Here is a 14,435-nt window from a genome sequence, read left to right as displayed (position 1 = left end):
AGAGATGCAAACAGAGGACAAACAGTTTGTTGTTTAGAATATATTGTAGGCCCAAAAAAGGAGTTGCAGGATTGCAGATGGAGATTTGATCGGTCCATAAGGCTATAGATGCATAATGGTTAAACAAAAAAATGTTGTTTTAGGCTCTAACTCCTAAAAATGTGCTTTGACTTTACTTTTGAGGAAGAAAAAAATTTTTAACATGCAAACATTCTGGTGCTGACATAAACCTGACAAAGTGAACTTGCATTTCTTATATATCTTTCATTGTGGGTCTACATGTGCGTACAGGGCTGTCGGTGTAATATTTCTGTCTGGTCGAGGTGCCTAAAAATGCCTTTTTCTTCATCTCAAATCAGGGCAGACAAGCAGACGCCCCCTTTCCTCTGAGAATATACAAACTTAAATATTCTGCCTCTGTTTTCCTGCACAGAAAACTTTGAATCTCCCTGTTCTTATCTTCACCTCCTCTTTCGTTCTCTATCTTTTCTGTCTTTTCATCTTCTCTTGTTTCCATCCTTCTGTTCTGCCCCGGATGACGCTGTGCCAACTGGTGACCTGGACACACAAACTCACACTGTGTCTGTGCTATGTTACACTGTCCAGTGCAGACATGAAATACACACACACACACGCACACGCTACCTTTAACAGGGTACCCACTCTGTACCTGTTCCTGCAAACACCGGAACACATCATGACAGTATTTATACACATACGCACACACTCACACACGCATCCCTCTTTCTATTCATCCTATCTAATGGGTCCTTAGCATTTTCCAGCATTTTCCACTGGGTGCCAGCCAACATCCTCCTCCCTACCTGGAAGTAACTCTGAACCCAAACACAGAGACTCTTTTATGTGCTCAGGTGTCTCAAATGTCGCTATGTTCTCAGGAAACAAAGTGCAGTCTCATTGGGATGCCTTTGATGTTCTTAAGGTCTGAGTGCATTTTACATTTTTCTTTTTTTTTTTTTCTTTTGGATCAGTGCACCTGCAGTTTGATGAGTGATGGAATAATCTCTGGGTGCAACAGTGTTTTCTAGTGTTTCAAAGTCTAATAAACTGATTCACATTTCCACTCTCACAACTGACACGGGTGAAAAGAGCAAACAAGCCGCACTGGGTACAAACACTGTATTACAAATACTCAAGTTCTCAGGATCTGCGAAGTAGTTTTTAACTGGAACACCATGGATTTTAATGTCCATCATGTTTGTACGACTGTGAAAAACCCAATTAGTATAATGATTTTAAATAGTGTTGGGAGAGTTTTCACAAGACAGAAATATACTCCATTAGTTCCCAGATCCGTCATCCGTCATTACACTAACGTCACTTTTCCACGTGATACAGCCTCCTCACCTCCACTGAGGCTTCAAACAAACTCGTAGTGAATCACTAACCGGCACTAGACATGCACAAATATAACCCATATGACCACTTAAACCCATAACATTTCCCTGACCTGCCACCTCTATGGTTATGGGCTGATTTAGCTGTGATAAAGGTGAGGGTGAGATTGTTTTTATGATTAAAAAAAGTGTGTCCTATAATTCTGAATCCCCATCGGTGTGAAATGCTACATAACCATTCAAACAGAAATAAAGTGTCATTCCCTTTAATGAGCCAATTTGAAGTTGGCAGCTAATGCATCACAGATTCAGCACAAATCTGTGCTGTTAAAGGATAAAACTGAACTGAGGTTGATCATTACAACAAGATCGGTATCCGCCTCATGGCAGATCATCAGGCTGGGTTGATGTGCCACCTGTTGATACACCAGAATGGCTCTGGAATCAATGGCTGACACACTCACTGTGTAACTGAATCAAACACACACATACACGCTGAAGCATTTCTGTAACTCATTCTCAGACACAAAAACCAAACACGTGGATATGTAAACTGACCGTGTGTGCTGAATACACGCTCTTACTTACTGTCACAACACAGTAACGTTACACAAAAACCCATCAGTGGCATGTATCACCTTCACACTTGCACCACAGACAAGATCGCTCAGCACGCATATTAAAAATTTGGTAAAACATTACTCTCATACACTCATGCAAACACACGCGCACAGAAAGGAATCATCTTCCCAGTATAGCACATAATGCAGTCTGTGGCTGGAACCCATTTCAGTAAATGTGATTAGCCCAACACACGCCATCTCATTAAGAGATTGAATCTTAATGCCAGCAGTGTTTCTGTGTGGGAGCACTATTTGGCAAGAAGCAAGCCCCAGATGCCTATTGGTGTCTTGATTAATTCTGTAGCCGATCCTCAGTTATCAGCAGCACATCAGGGATTCCTATGAAGAGCAGTATACATACATACATAGATTTCAAATACACACACACACACACACACACACACACACACACACACAATCAAGCTGTTTTCTGACACATTTACACAGAGTGGGTCCATACGCACTAACACACACAGGAGCATCTGTTTCAACATAACCACTTACTAATTAAACGATCAAAGCAAACATTTCTTTTACAAATCACATGCTCTCTTTTGTCTGTATGTTCATCTCTCACCATGTGTGAGTGTGCTTTTGTGTAGCACGTGTGTGTAGCCGTGTGTATATATACATCTATACCAGATTGTGTGTGCATGGAGGTGTTTGCGTTCGCAGTACATTTTTTCAGATGATGCATATACGGTATGCGAGCATGTGTATACTGTTAGTGTATAAGCTTATGTGTCTACAGTTGTGAGTGTCTGCTGCACATACACGTGTGTTAAGAATTTGTTTTGTCTTTGTCTTTTTGACTGCATACATATATCTTTATGTGCAAGTATGTAAGCAACTGTACAAGCATGCATGTGTTGTGTATGACAGTTAACCACTCCCTGACACCTACTGTTAACAAGCACCACAGTGACTGATGGGAAGTAACTACTGATGAAATCCGCTCTGAAATACCTGTAAATTAATACAGAATTGACTTTTGTAGTGGTCCGATCACTGGAACAGCTACTAAAACAGCCAACCATAACATTACATTAGAAGCATATTCACTGTGGAGACGTTGCATTGAGATGCTGCTTTTACATGCTAGCATTCATTAGAAATCTGGACAGACCAAAACTGTCCAAATTTTAAGTTACTGCATATGAGAAATGGCTCACTTTGATTTACCCCAATTAAATCCACACTTCAAAGTTTTACTACAGCCGTACATGAAAACTATTTAATGAATTCAGTTAAGAATTATTAAGATCAGTTGCTTCAGTTTCATCCAGTACGTGTTGCCAAAAGGTTTCAAAGGAGTCTTGGTGCGACAGTACACAGCAACAAGTTAATGGCTTCAGAAAAAGCTCCACAAATGAGACGAAATCGATAACCTTGCTGGCACCAGGAACGACTGTGGCAATTAAATAATCAACAGATACTCAAATGGATAATACATTAATGTATTTTTTTAAAATGGAGTAGAAGTTAGAGCATGGAGAAGCAATAATTTACATATTAACACCGATCAAAATGATTCCCACACATTTACAAGAAAATGCTCTCCTTCTTCCGGACGTCTAAAAGTAAGAAACTGTTTGCCTGCACATAAGCTAATAAAAGAATATTAGTTGAATGTAGCAAGCTACTACGGCTCTATTGAAGTGAGTTTGTGTTGGAGTCTGTCTGCCCTAAATGGTCAAAAATCACTCAGCAGACCTTTATATTACTGTGTTTCACATTAACGTTTTAAACATCAAAACCCACTGACACATTTCAGCACAAACGAACCTTTGCCAAATGAATTCTGCTCTGAAAACCAACTGCCTATGACCCCCTTTTGTTTTTAGTATGAGTCAATTATCCTCTACAAGCTAAAAATGTACGTGATTACTAATGTAGACCACTTGGACGCTATTACAGCAGTCCACTTAGACACTGAAACAGTACCTTGGCCAAATAGTCTTTTTTTTGTCTAATTTAGCAGATTGTTTTGGTATAATGATTTATGAGATGTGAAGGTCTTAACACATAAAGCATACAAAGGAATCCACGTAAAAATGCCAAGTGTCCAAGACCACAAGTGCCAGAACAATTGGAAAATCTCTAGAACATCCTTTTCTGTGATCAGCAATGCAGTCTGTCCTTATATGAGAGTACCTCCATTATCTGTAAATCACCAAGTCCAAAATGGCTGCAACAATGCAAAGTGTCCTGACCCTTCTAATCAAGATATTGTACATTCACTGTGACTGTTGAAAAAATGGGCGTCTTTTAATGCAAAGTCGTAATCAGAAATCAAATGAAAATCAAATGACTAAAACTCAACCAAAACTAATGTACATTTTTGTCAAAAGACTTAAGACTAAAACTAAATTGAAACCAGTTGCCCAAATTAACACTGGCACAGTAGACACATGCACATCTATGATTTCTGTCTGAGTCCTTGAAATGAGTTTGTGCATCAAAGCACATACAAACAAACTCTGCTTTCTGTCACTTTTTCTTCAAAGTGAGATTACTTTTTGGTCCAGTCTCTCTGAAGTTTCTTTATCTCACTTAAACAATTTGTTTAACTGAAACTTTTATATAATTTCATACATGCAGCTGATCCAAGCTACCGAGTGTGGGAGGCTGTGGTTGGGAGCAGATGTAACGACTTAACCCCTGCGACCTCAGCTGTCCCGCCTGAGCAAATAAAACGTCAACATCCGGCTTTGCAGCCCCTCCTCTGACAGCTCCACTTCCTCCTTCTCACAAGTCTTCTCACACTGTCCTTCCAACAAGTCTCTGTTGGAATGAGAAGGATTGTGGTGTTTCATCACTCCAACCATGCTGCGGTAGGAGTGTGACAGAGGTACATATTCATAGATGCATGCACATATATATGTTGTATATGCACGCATATCTATGCAGTGAGAGAAAAGAAAGTGTGTATTTCGTAGGAATTGCCGCAGCTGTGTTCATGCAGAACACACTCTTCCATGGAACATCAACTGCCTGAGTACTAATCTGCCACGTGTTCATATTAATAAATGTAATTATAAAAACAAAGACACTGGACATTTGGAGTCTGACGGCTTTTTTCTCTGAAATAAAAAAGAACTAGTTAGCAACAGCATCAACCACTACCAGAGCTTAGCAGACGCAGACAAGAGCGGCACTTACAGAAACCCAAACTTAATCAAGTCACAGTACCGCCTACATCAATTGATTGACAGGCAATCTCCTGGACATGCAGCAGCGAAGAGTGCAAAACAGGAAGGAAACTTGCAGATCACCGGTCAATGCCAATTTTCAAGAAGCTGTCTTTAAAGATACGACCACAAGTGTTGTGGATTAGTAGAGTTTACAGTAAGTGTGTGTGTCATGATGACAAGCACCCTTGGGACACCAACAGAATCAGGCAATAGAAAAACAAATCTGTTAGTTTAGACAGACACAAACCAGGAAAATCCAGCTGGATTGTTAGCAATAATCTTCAAATTGGTTAAGTGAAACTGCATGAAGAGAGAGGAAGCCAGATGATGTTTTTTTTTTTCTCTAAAGGAGAAATAAAATCAGAAATTTTGGCCACAGGAGCTATTTCACACCAAGCTGTGGTCAGCTGAGGGCTGTTTTGAATTTAAGAACTGAAACTTGTCAGCTTTAAAAAGTCCCTCCAGGACTTTTCCCAGAGCCACTCACTGGCCAAACCACTCACGAAAGACTCAAGATCATGCAAGGCAGTAGCAGTTAACATAGCATTCACCCTTTTCAGCTGACATCTTGCTGACCTTCTCTAGGAGCCCAAAATCTGTTGCAGCTTCCAGTGTTACGAAAGAGTAGGAAGAGACTGACCCTAATACGGTACTAATTTTTAGAAAAAGCTTCCATACCGTTTTTGCATCTAGGTGTACAATAACACATAGGTGTGCACTGTCAGTTCCAAAATACCGTCACATGCCATCACTCTCACTCTCTCTCTCTCATTCTCTCTCTCACACACACACACACAGACACACACCTGTAGCCCATTTTTAAAGTCAGTTCATTCTGACTGCTTCAGGTTCTGTGTCTCCGGTGTTTTCTGCCTAATGTAGCGGGAGCAACAGGTGATTGTATTCAAAAGAAATCCAGTGCTGACACACAGTGACATAAGGTAAATGAAATCAGGTCAATAAGAGTCACAGCCTGGACCTCTCTACCACCAACTTGATAAAAATCAGGGAAGGGAAAGCGAGTCAGAAAGTGTGTGTTTGTGTTTCTAAGTGTATCTTTGTTTATGTTTATATATGTGTATGAAAGATGGATGAAGGAAGATGGAACTGCTCATGTTGGACAACAGGTGAAAATGTAAGAAGGTGAATGCCTCTACAACAACATTCACTTTTTCCTAAGAAACAACATCCCTGTTCAACTTGCATCAGTTTGATATGATGTGTGTGAGCACTATGACCCCAGCTGGTCATTATCATGAGAACAACACTCAGTATCAACTAAAATGTTTTATATTTTAAAGAATATATATCTAATCAATTCTTGAATTAAATGCTTGTTATTAACACTTTCTATGAACGGTGGGAAAACTGTTCTACAAATGAAAACTATTAACAAAAAAGACTTTTAAGTGTCTGGCATTGTTTAAATCTCCACTGTATAATGAATAAAAGTGTAAGCACTCACACAAAAGCGTGGTAGACGAACGCCCATTCCCTCGGTCTCTCCAACACGTTGTAGAGGTAATTCTGGAGCCGCCGGTACCGCGCGTTCCTGCGGCCGCTCTGGGCGCTGTAGGTCAGCGGCTTCCCCAGCAGGCTGAGCCGGGCGCCCTGCTTCCTCTCCGCTCCCGCCGCACCTGCTGTGGCGGGGGACAGGAGACCGTCGCCGACTCGCACCGTGTTATTCATCGTCCTCTGCCCAGACTCCACATCTTTCAGTGCGTAGTCCTGCGCCCGGCGTCCGGTTGAGGTCTTCAGCCAGAGCCCGTTGCCGCCGCTCTCGTCGCCCGTGTGACTTCGCGGCATGGCATCACCAGCGCAGGCGTGGAGTGCGCTGGGAGACCGGCAGACATTCACATGCAGCCAAGTCCTCTTGTGCCAGAGGTTGTTTTGCTAATTTGACTTTCACTGTACACTAAATGAAACAAATCAGTGGCTTAAGAGTTAAATATCTGAGCTGCTCTCTCAACCTGTCATCCTGTGGCCGTTAAAGCTGATTCACAGTCTGGTTTGGACACTTTGGCCATCTGCGCAAGGCTGGAGAAGAGTTGGTATATGAAGGAGTGGATCCATCCAGACATTTGGCGGGGGGAGGGCTCTCCCACCCTCCCACACTCTCCTTCTTCCCCAACTCACTGGCCGTCTCGCTTCTTTATGTCAAAGTGCTCGGAGCCTGACGGTGCTGCTCCAAAACGATGGTTCTCTTTTACGCATCGGACAGAGAGGTGCGCGGCACCGCTACCACCACCATAACCACTGGTCCAGTAGGTGATCTCTGTGGCTGCACGGGACTTTCGATTTTAAGCATAAATATTAACTGAAGAATCGTCAAAAGACACCAAAGCACCGATGACGCAGGTTTTGCGCAGGCTAGGAAATTGCCCGTTGACCAAAACAGCCAGCGTGATCGTTTTGTTCGATTTATTACAGACAATATCCAGGCAGCGCGCTGCTTGAATCACTTCCACACAGAATTAAAGTCTCTTCCTCTGCGTGTGAAATCTGACTTCAGGGGGGAAACGGACACGAAGTTGCTTGTACAATTGAAAATACTATGAAAGTAGTTTCACAGTCTGTGTGTTTGGGGATAGTAGCCAACGGCGTTTGCCGAACTAAAACTTCATCAATAAATTGGTTAAAGGCTGAGCATCACTTAAAGATTAGTTCATATTCAGGAGAATCAGACTTTACAGTGAACCACAGTGGCTTCTGTGGCAGGAGAAACAGTGCTGCTGGTGCCGTCTGCTCGATTTTAAACTACCTCCGCCCGGAAACGAGCACGCTTTCTGGTTAAATGTTGCTAACAGCTGCGTCACTTTCCCTCCTACTGACCCACCACGTGACCCGAGATTTTTTTTTTTTTTTTTTTTTTTGGCCAGGTCTATCCAACCTGTTACTACCAAACCAAGCTGCCTGCGGTGCAATTTACATGTGCATTCACGTCCATTTATGGTGAAATGTATTTTAAAAAGGCGTTACGGGAATTTTCATTCAACAGTGAGGAAGGCAGAGACGGGAACAGAGTAACCGACAGCCTCAGTAGTGATATTATTATTGTTATTGTTATTATTATTATTGATATGTTCGTGAGTAGATTAGATAACTCTTAGAGATTAACTGTTTGTCCCAGTCCTAAATTTACTTGACTGCAATTTACGCCATCCTGTGAAACTGAACGCACATAACTGTCCCACTGTAATGAACATAGCATTTGAACAGTTTTTAAGCGAGGGATGTTCGATGGGTTTTTCCTGTTGCGATCAAAGCCTGACCTCTAGTGGTCAAATATTGGAAATACACGTTTAATGCCCTATGAGAACTTCAGGAGCCCTCAGTAATTGTGCTTTGCATATTAAAACAGACCTACACTAGCCTATACTGTGTTAGTAGTAACTTAGATTATTATACGACTCTATGTGGTTACAGTGGCTGAAATAGTGATTATTTTTACTGTTTTATTTTACTTAACTCCAACTTTTCCTTTTAATCATTCGAGCTACATGCAGCCCACCTTTGGTTTACCCACATTCTAATGCTGCACAGTGTGGTTTTGCTTTATTTGCTTTTGTTTTGTTTTATTTTTATACCGTTGTCTATTTATTGATTATCGGTTGTGTTAGTTTATTATGGTAGGCTAATTATGGAGTCAACCTAATCCACAGACTCTTAATTGGCAGAATTACGGCACCGCAAACAGCGACGGCCATATTTTACAATGGACTGGAACTGAACCGGAGAAGTGAACTGACTTTAACAAAAAATAGAAATGAGAGGGTGGACGGGTGGGGAGAGTAGGAGCCAGTGTGGTGTGAGGGAGTAAGAGATTTCAGAGAGAGAGAGAGAGAGAGAGAGAGAGAGAGAGAGAGAGAGAGAGAGAGAGAGAGCATTGGTTGGGATTAGGCCTGTGCTGCAGGTTGGACGGGATTACGGAGCGCAGCGCGGCGCAATTCCCTGTGCTGTGCGCTGTGCTATGGGCTTCTCCGCACGGAATTTCTCCTTCTGCCTGAACTGATCCACACCTGAGACCAATAGCCTGCACCTCGCTATCCCACTCTTCCCGGAGATTTAGCCTACTAGCTATATGGAAATATGGCCGACGTTCCACAGATCGTCAAAATTGGGATTTCATTGAAGATGCTTCCCAACAACACCGCGGTGTACTTCAAATCCGACGGCGCCCGTTTCGGACAGACCCGGACCATCAAGCTGCTGACCGGGTCCAAATACAAAATCGATGTGGTGGTTAAACCAGGAGCGGTCGAGGCCACGTAGGTAGCTCTTTGGATTTTTGTTCCAGGCGTGGATTATCCCGACCTGCTCACAGCCCAAGCAAACTGCTATAGTAATTATTGCTTTCAAACAAGCATAATGACCAGGTCGTCACCATCCCACAATCGGTACCTTTGTTAAAATACCACTGAGATCATTTCATTCACAAATGAGCGCCACATATATTTTCAGTGATGGAGACGTTACTGGAAAAATGACAAGCGCTTTCCAAATAATGGAGGTTTTGTTGTCTGAATATACAATTGCTAATTATTGTCCCCGTAAAATTCCTTTAGAAAAAGTGAGGGATTGTAGCGTCGTGATTCTATGGGTATTTTTTAATCTACTCTGTATAAAATGTTGGGAGTTTCTTTAGTTGTTTTGGTAAAATATGTTTACTTTTCAAAGTAAAATACACACTACAATGCGTTTTTTGCCTGTTTTACATATAAATCCTACGCTGTAGTTTCCCCACACTTATCCTCTTGATAACACAAAGAGCATGATTCATTCATTCCTCGCATGCACTGACAGCGGTGACCTTAACAGGTTTGCTGAGGAAAAGGCAAGTGCAGATTTTAATGCTGCATTCATGTATGACAGGAAATATACCCTTTACGAGTCGATACCCTAGAGGAAGTGGAAAACATGATTGAAAATTGGAGGTTTTCTTCATTTCCAGGCTGCAACGAAAACAAAATATCACACAAAAATGATCTTGCTCCTCTGTGTTTTTATTTCTGGCCAAAAGTCCTCTATTTGAGCGACCAACATGTGCCATTTCCAAGTTTAGCGCTCGAATGTAGGATTTTACGAGGAGCACATGAAGGAAACATAAACCCCAATTGGCCACATGTCAAATCCACCATAGATTAGGACTGTAGCGTTTGGGCTTTGTGTAAGCGCCCTCTTGTGACTTGCCTACAAATCATGAGAGTGTGATGAACGCTGTTGTACTTCCATCTCCGAATAGGAGATGGAAGTACAACAGATTAGTTGTTGGAGATCTAAGTAACAGGGTGTGAAACATGTCTGCATGAGCAGTCCTGTAAAAAACAAACAAATAAATAAATAAAAATAGGTCAAACATAGTATAATTCATTGGAGATGTTGAACTAAATTTGGGACATGCTCATGAAACACAGCTGTGGACCTATATCACTAAATGATTTGTCAACATGAATGCATCACTGAGTGTGAAGCTCTTATCTTGGCCTCTCTAAGATATATTTTTCGGGTTCATAATCTATTAAATAGTGCTTTTAAATCTTCAATACTTTAAGTTTTTAAAACATTTTTGGATACATCTTGTTTTATGGTATGCGTTATGTTATGATGATCTGTCTTCTGGTGTCTCACACTCAAGTGAACTTTTATTTTTAAGAATTTATGCTGTTTAATTCCCCGGTTTGTGCACCTGTGTGCAGGGTGATGAGTGTCGGTGGGGTGACCTTCCCCCTGGAGCAGCAGTCTAAAGACCCACAGTCAGTGGTCTATACGGGCCAGTATAACACAGAGGGGGTGGCACACACCAAGAGTGGAGAGAGGCAACCAGTTCAAATCAGCATACAGGTATGAATTTACTGTACACAGGACAACATTTAAAAGTTAGTTTATAGCCAGGAAGTGTTCAGGATCACGCTGGATCAAAACTGTGCCAACATTCAAGCATCAACCACAAAATTAGTTCCCAGTGTTCAGTGGGCAAATCTTATCAGCCTGCAGCACAACACAGATGCTTGGAGGCAGCAGCTGTTGTGGTACCTGGCGTGGCAATGAAAGTAATGAGGTCTGATGTAAATGTTCAAATAAGTTTAAGTTGCAAACATTTTTAGCAACGTTTATTAAATCTTTCAAGGAGAAATAGCATAGCTGCAGGTTCAAATAATGTTACAAAAATTCTTAAAAATATAATTTAATTTGGTTTGTGTCTGTGTGTGTATGCTACCCATCTGCCCACTTCACACTCTGGGGCCTCTAGGATGTGTGTGTGTGTGTGTGTGTTATCCATCTGTCCAGTCCGTACGCTTCCTCTTCATTTCACCTCCACATGATTTTACACATGATGATATAGTGTTAGTCTGTGTCTGCATGAGTTTCTTATGAGTGTGTGTTTATTCCCATCTGTCCACTCTGTATGTTTCATCATTAGTTCACCAAATCAGGCGATCAGGCTTTGTACATGTTTTCATCTGGGCATGTGTTTCTCCCTCAGTTCACAGAGGCGGGAATGTTCGAGACGGTGTGGCAGGTGAAGTACTACAACTACAACAAGAGGGATCACTGCCAGTGGGGAAACAGCTTCAACAGCATTGAGTATGAATGCAAACCCAACGACACGCGCACACTCATGTGGGTCAACAAGGAGATGTTTGTCTGACTGAGGAAAAGTTTCAGTGTGAGCTTTGCAAAGCTGTGGCTTCGTTGTTTATTCATCCTTTTCATCGCATACAAATATCGGAAAATCTAAAACGTTTTGTCTATTTTGGAAAAAAAACCCTTTCCCTCCTTTATACTGTTAAACAGTTCATCAGACTTACTGCTGCCAGTCTTTTCACTCTCGTTTTTATTTTTATATTTAGTGATAATACAGATCTGTCATGACATTTATCGAGGTTGAAATAAAACGTGGCACTTCTCAACAATCTATTTTAAAATCACTTTTAATTATGTATTGAAACTGAAAGATTAAATGTCATGTACAGTTCGGTAGTGGTATCTGGTAACCCTCAAGTGTTTTCACACTTACGTTTATGTACGGTACTGTATGTGTGTGAGTGCACGTGTGCCTGTGTGTTTCTCTACACTTTGTGTGTCTGTGTTTTACAATCGGTGCTTGTACAGATGTGTTTATGTACTTTGAAGCTTACTATGTCTACAAGTGAAGAATTTCATTCCAAAATGGCTCCATCCAACATTTCCAGACATTCACGCAATGTCAGTTCATAGAAAACTACTTCTTGCAGGAAAGCAAAGCTTCTAATGTTAAAAATGTGGGGTATATGTTCAAAGTATTATTATAAAGTTATTATTTATCACAGGTATTCTCCATCAACTACTTTAACATGTTCAGTAACATGTATAAGGATAACAAAACAGTATTTCTTTCAGCCTATTTTGCTGCTACTTTTAGTTGTGAGACTTTAAGCTTGAAGATGGCCCTCACAGAACATATCAGTATTACTGGGGAGATACCAGTCCATTTTCATTTCAGCAGTTGCGTTGGTGGTGTTGCTGCCACCTTTAAAGCCAGTTCAAGTCACCGATTCACCAAGTGGCCAAGTCAAGACATAATGGTGGACCATGCAGCCTCTCTGTCATTACTCAACATAGCAAGCTAGCTAAATTGTGCACTTTGTGTCAGCTATTAGCTTCTAACTTCTCAAAAGCATGTTTCTGCCCATATCCTTTTACAGTGACACCACAGTGCACCTCTTCTGCATCAGCACCTGAAATTACCCAAAATCTTGTTGTCACACTGCCACAGTCTGCCCCTGGATTGATTAAAAAAGGGCCCATCGGGTTTTGGAATGAAACTCTGTGTAGATGGGTGTCTGTGTATAATTTTGTGGTACCATTTTTCGTACAGTGTAATGGAGTATTGGAAGAAATTTTGTATTTGGGTGAAGTTGTGCCCCTATTTATGGCGTGTTTGTTTTCTCTACCTCTTCCAAAGGACTTAGCCATGAATATTTGTGTTTATTAAAGAGAGATATTGTATTTGAAATATTCAGAACACAAACTGTTAATGACATATCTAAAAAAACATTTTTTGTGGTAAATAATGTTTAAAAAATAGTATTTTTGTACAGAGAACTATTTGAAATGTTTTCATATTACTGTAAGTATTTTGGTAGAAATTACTATAAAATATTTTCAGTGAACTGACCTATGCAAGAAATCAGAGAGAAAAAATAACAATGAAATGGTGCAATATAGTGGTGAAATTTGCATATCATTCTGACCTTTTCGTGAAAGTGTACTTTGTTTATAATTTTATTCATAGTAAAATGAAAAATCGTTTTGTGTGGGAAATGTTTTCATTTTATTCATTTACTTTAAACTGTTAACCACATAAAGTGTAGAGAGTTAAGAAATGTGACAAGGGGAAAAAGTCCCAAACAGCATGGTGATCTAGTTGAATCACAAGAGTTATAACGAGAGAAATGCTAAGAAAACAGCACAACATTTTCTGAACAACAGAATCAGCTTTACAAAAAAGAGCATTTGAGCTAACAGTCCTAATGAAAACTGAACATTATGGCACTCACCAACCTGCTGTTTGGTACTTGGTATTTCCTGCAAAATCAGATTGTTCTGTTAAGAATAGAAAACCAAGGAGGAGTGGAGGAAACAGTTATGCAGGTATCAACCCAACTGCAAACATATAAACATCTTGCAGGTTCCTTTACTGTAGGGATACTTTAAGGCATACAGCTTTTCTTTATGCCATAAAGTCCAACATGTACTACAAACTACTGCTGCAACTACAAGTGTTTAGAATTTTTTCTCACTACTACCTACTTGTCTGACACTGTTAGTGTCAGTAGTAGTTTCTGCTGTTTAGATTTTCTTTTCAGTGCAGCCCTACTGTACCTCCAAAACTTAGATCTCACTATGGCTTACAAACGCTTAGCGTGGATTTAGTGCCTGCCCATGAGGCAAAGTCTGTGCTATTGATGAGCAGACTTAGTGCCGTAAGGATTACATAATACGAAGACCATCTGCCAGTTGTGTACATAGAGGTTCGGGATGCACACAGTACGTGTGGTAAAGGTGCAGTACAGCCATTACGCCAGCGGGGAGAGCCCAAGTACAAACCTAGTCAGGAAGCAAAAATATAAATAAATAAATAGAACCTGTAGTTCCCGGATGTACAGTACTGCTGCACCTCCCCCCCCCGTTCCCGTCTTCTCTCCTCCCCTCCGCCACCGCCTGCTTCTCAAACCAAGCCTCCTCCTCCGCTTACTGTCCCCTCCCAGCGGGTCTCC

At 41.1% G+C, this 14,435-nt stretch overlaps 2 protein-coding genes across 2 annotated transcripts in view; one reads left to right on the top strand and one right to left on the bottom strand.

Moving 5' to 3' along the window:
* kcnq5a (potassium voltage-gated channel, KQT-like subfamily, member 5a) overlaps positions 1–7,165 on the bottom strand; it is an 85,559-nt gene extending 78,394 nt beyond the window's left edge. The window contains exon 1 of the mRNA XM_041050409.1: positions 6,641–7,165. Within this exon, the coding sequence (XP_040906343.1) occupies positions 6,641–6,981 (341 nt within the window). The 5' untranslated portion in view covers positions 6,982–7,165. The remainder of the gene's footprint in view (positions 1–6,640) is intronic.
* Positions 7,166–9,264: 2,099 nt separating this feature from the next.
* Positions 9,265–11,824, top strand: cnrip1b (cannabinoid receptor interacting protein 1b). The gene is made up of 3 exons (XM_041050281.1): positions 9,265–9,443; positions 10,872–11,016; positions 11,660–11,824. The coding sequence occupies exons 1-3, from the start codon at positions 9,265–9,267 to the stop codon at positions 11,822–11,824; spliced, it is 489 nt and encodes a 162-aa protein (XP_040906215.1).
* Positions 11,825–14,435: the final 2,611 nt, after the last annotated feature.

This window comes from Toxotes jaculatrix, chromosome 11 (genome assembly GCF_017976425.1).
Source record: "Toxotes jaculatrix isolate fToxJac2 chromosome 11, fToxJac2.pri, whole genome shotgun sequence".
Taxonomy (NCBI): domain Eukaryota; kingdom Metazoa; phylum Chordata; class Actinopteri; family Toxotidae; genus Toxotes; species Toxotes jaculatrix.
Note: the sequence above shows the minus strand (reverse complement) of the source record. Positions and strands in the feature narration are given on the sequence as shown.

Coding starts and splice junctions, on each gene's coding strand:
- cnrip1b (XM_041050281.1), top strand. CDS start 9,265: ATGGCCGACGTTCCACAGATCGTCAAAATTGGGATTTCATTGAAGATG. Junction 9,444..10,871: donor CCAGGAGCGGTCGAGGCCAC/GTAGGTAGCTCT, acceptor ACCTGTGTGCAG/GGTGATGAGTGTCGGTGGGG. Junction 11,017..11,659: donor CAGTTCAAATCAGCATACAG/GTATGAATTTAC, acceptor TTTCTCCCTCAG/TTCACAGAGGCGGGAATGTT.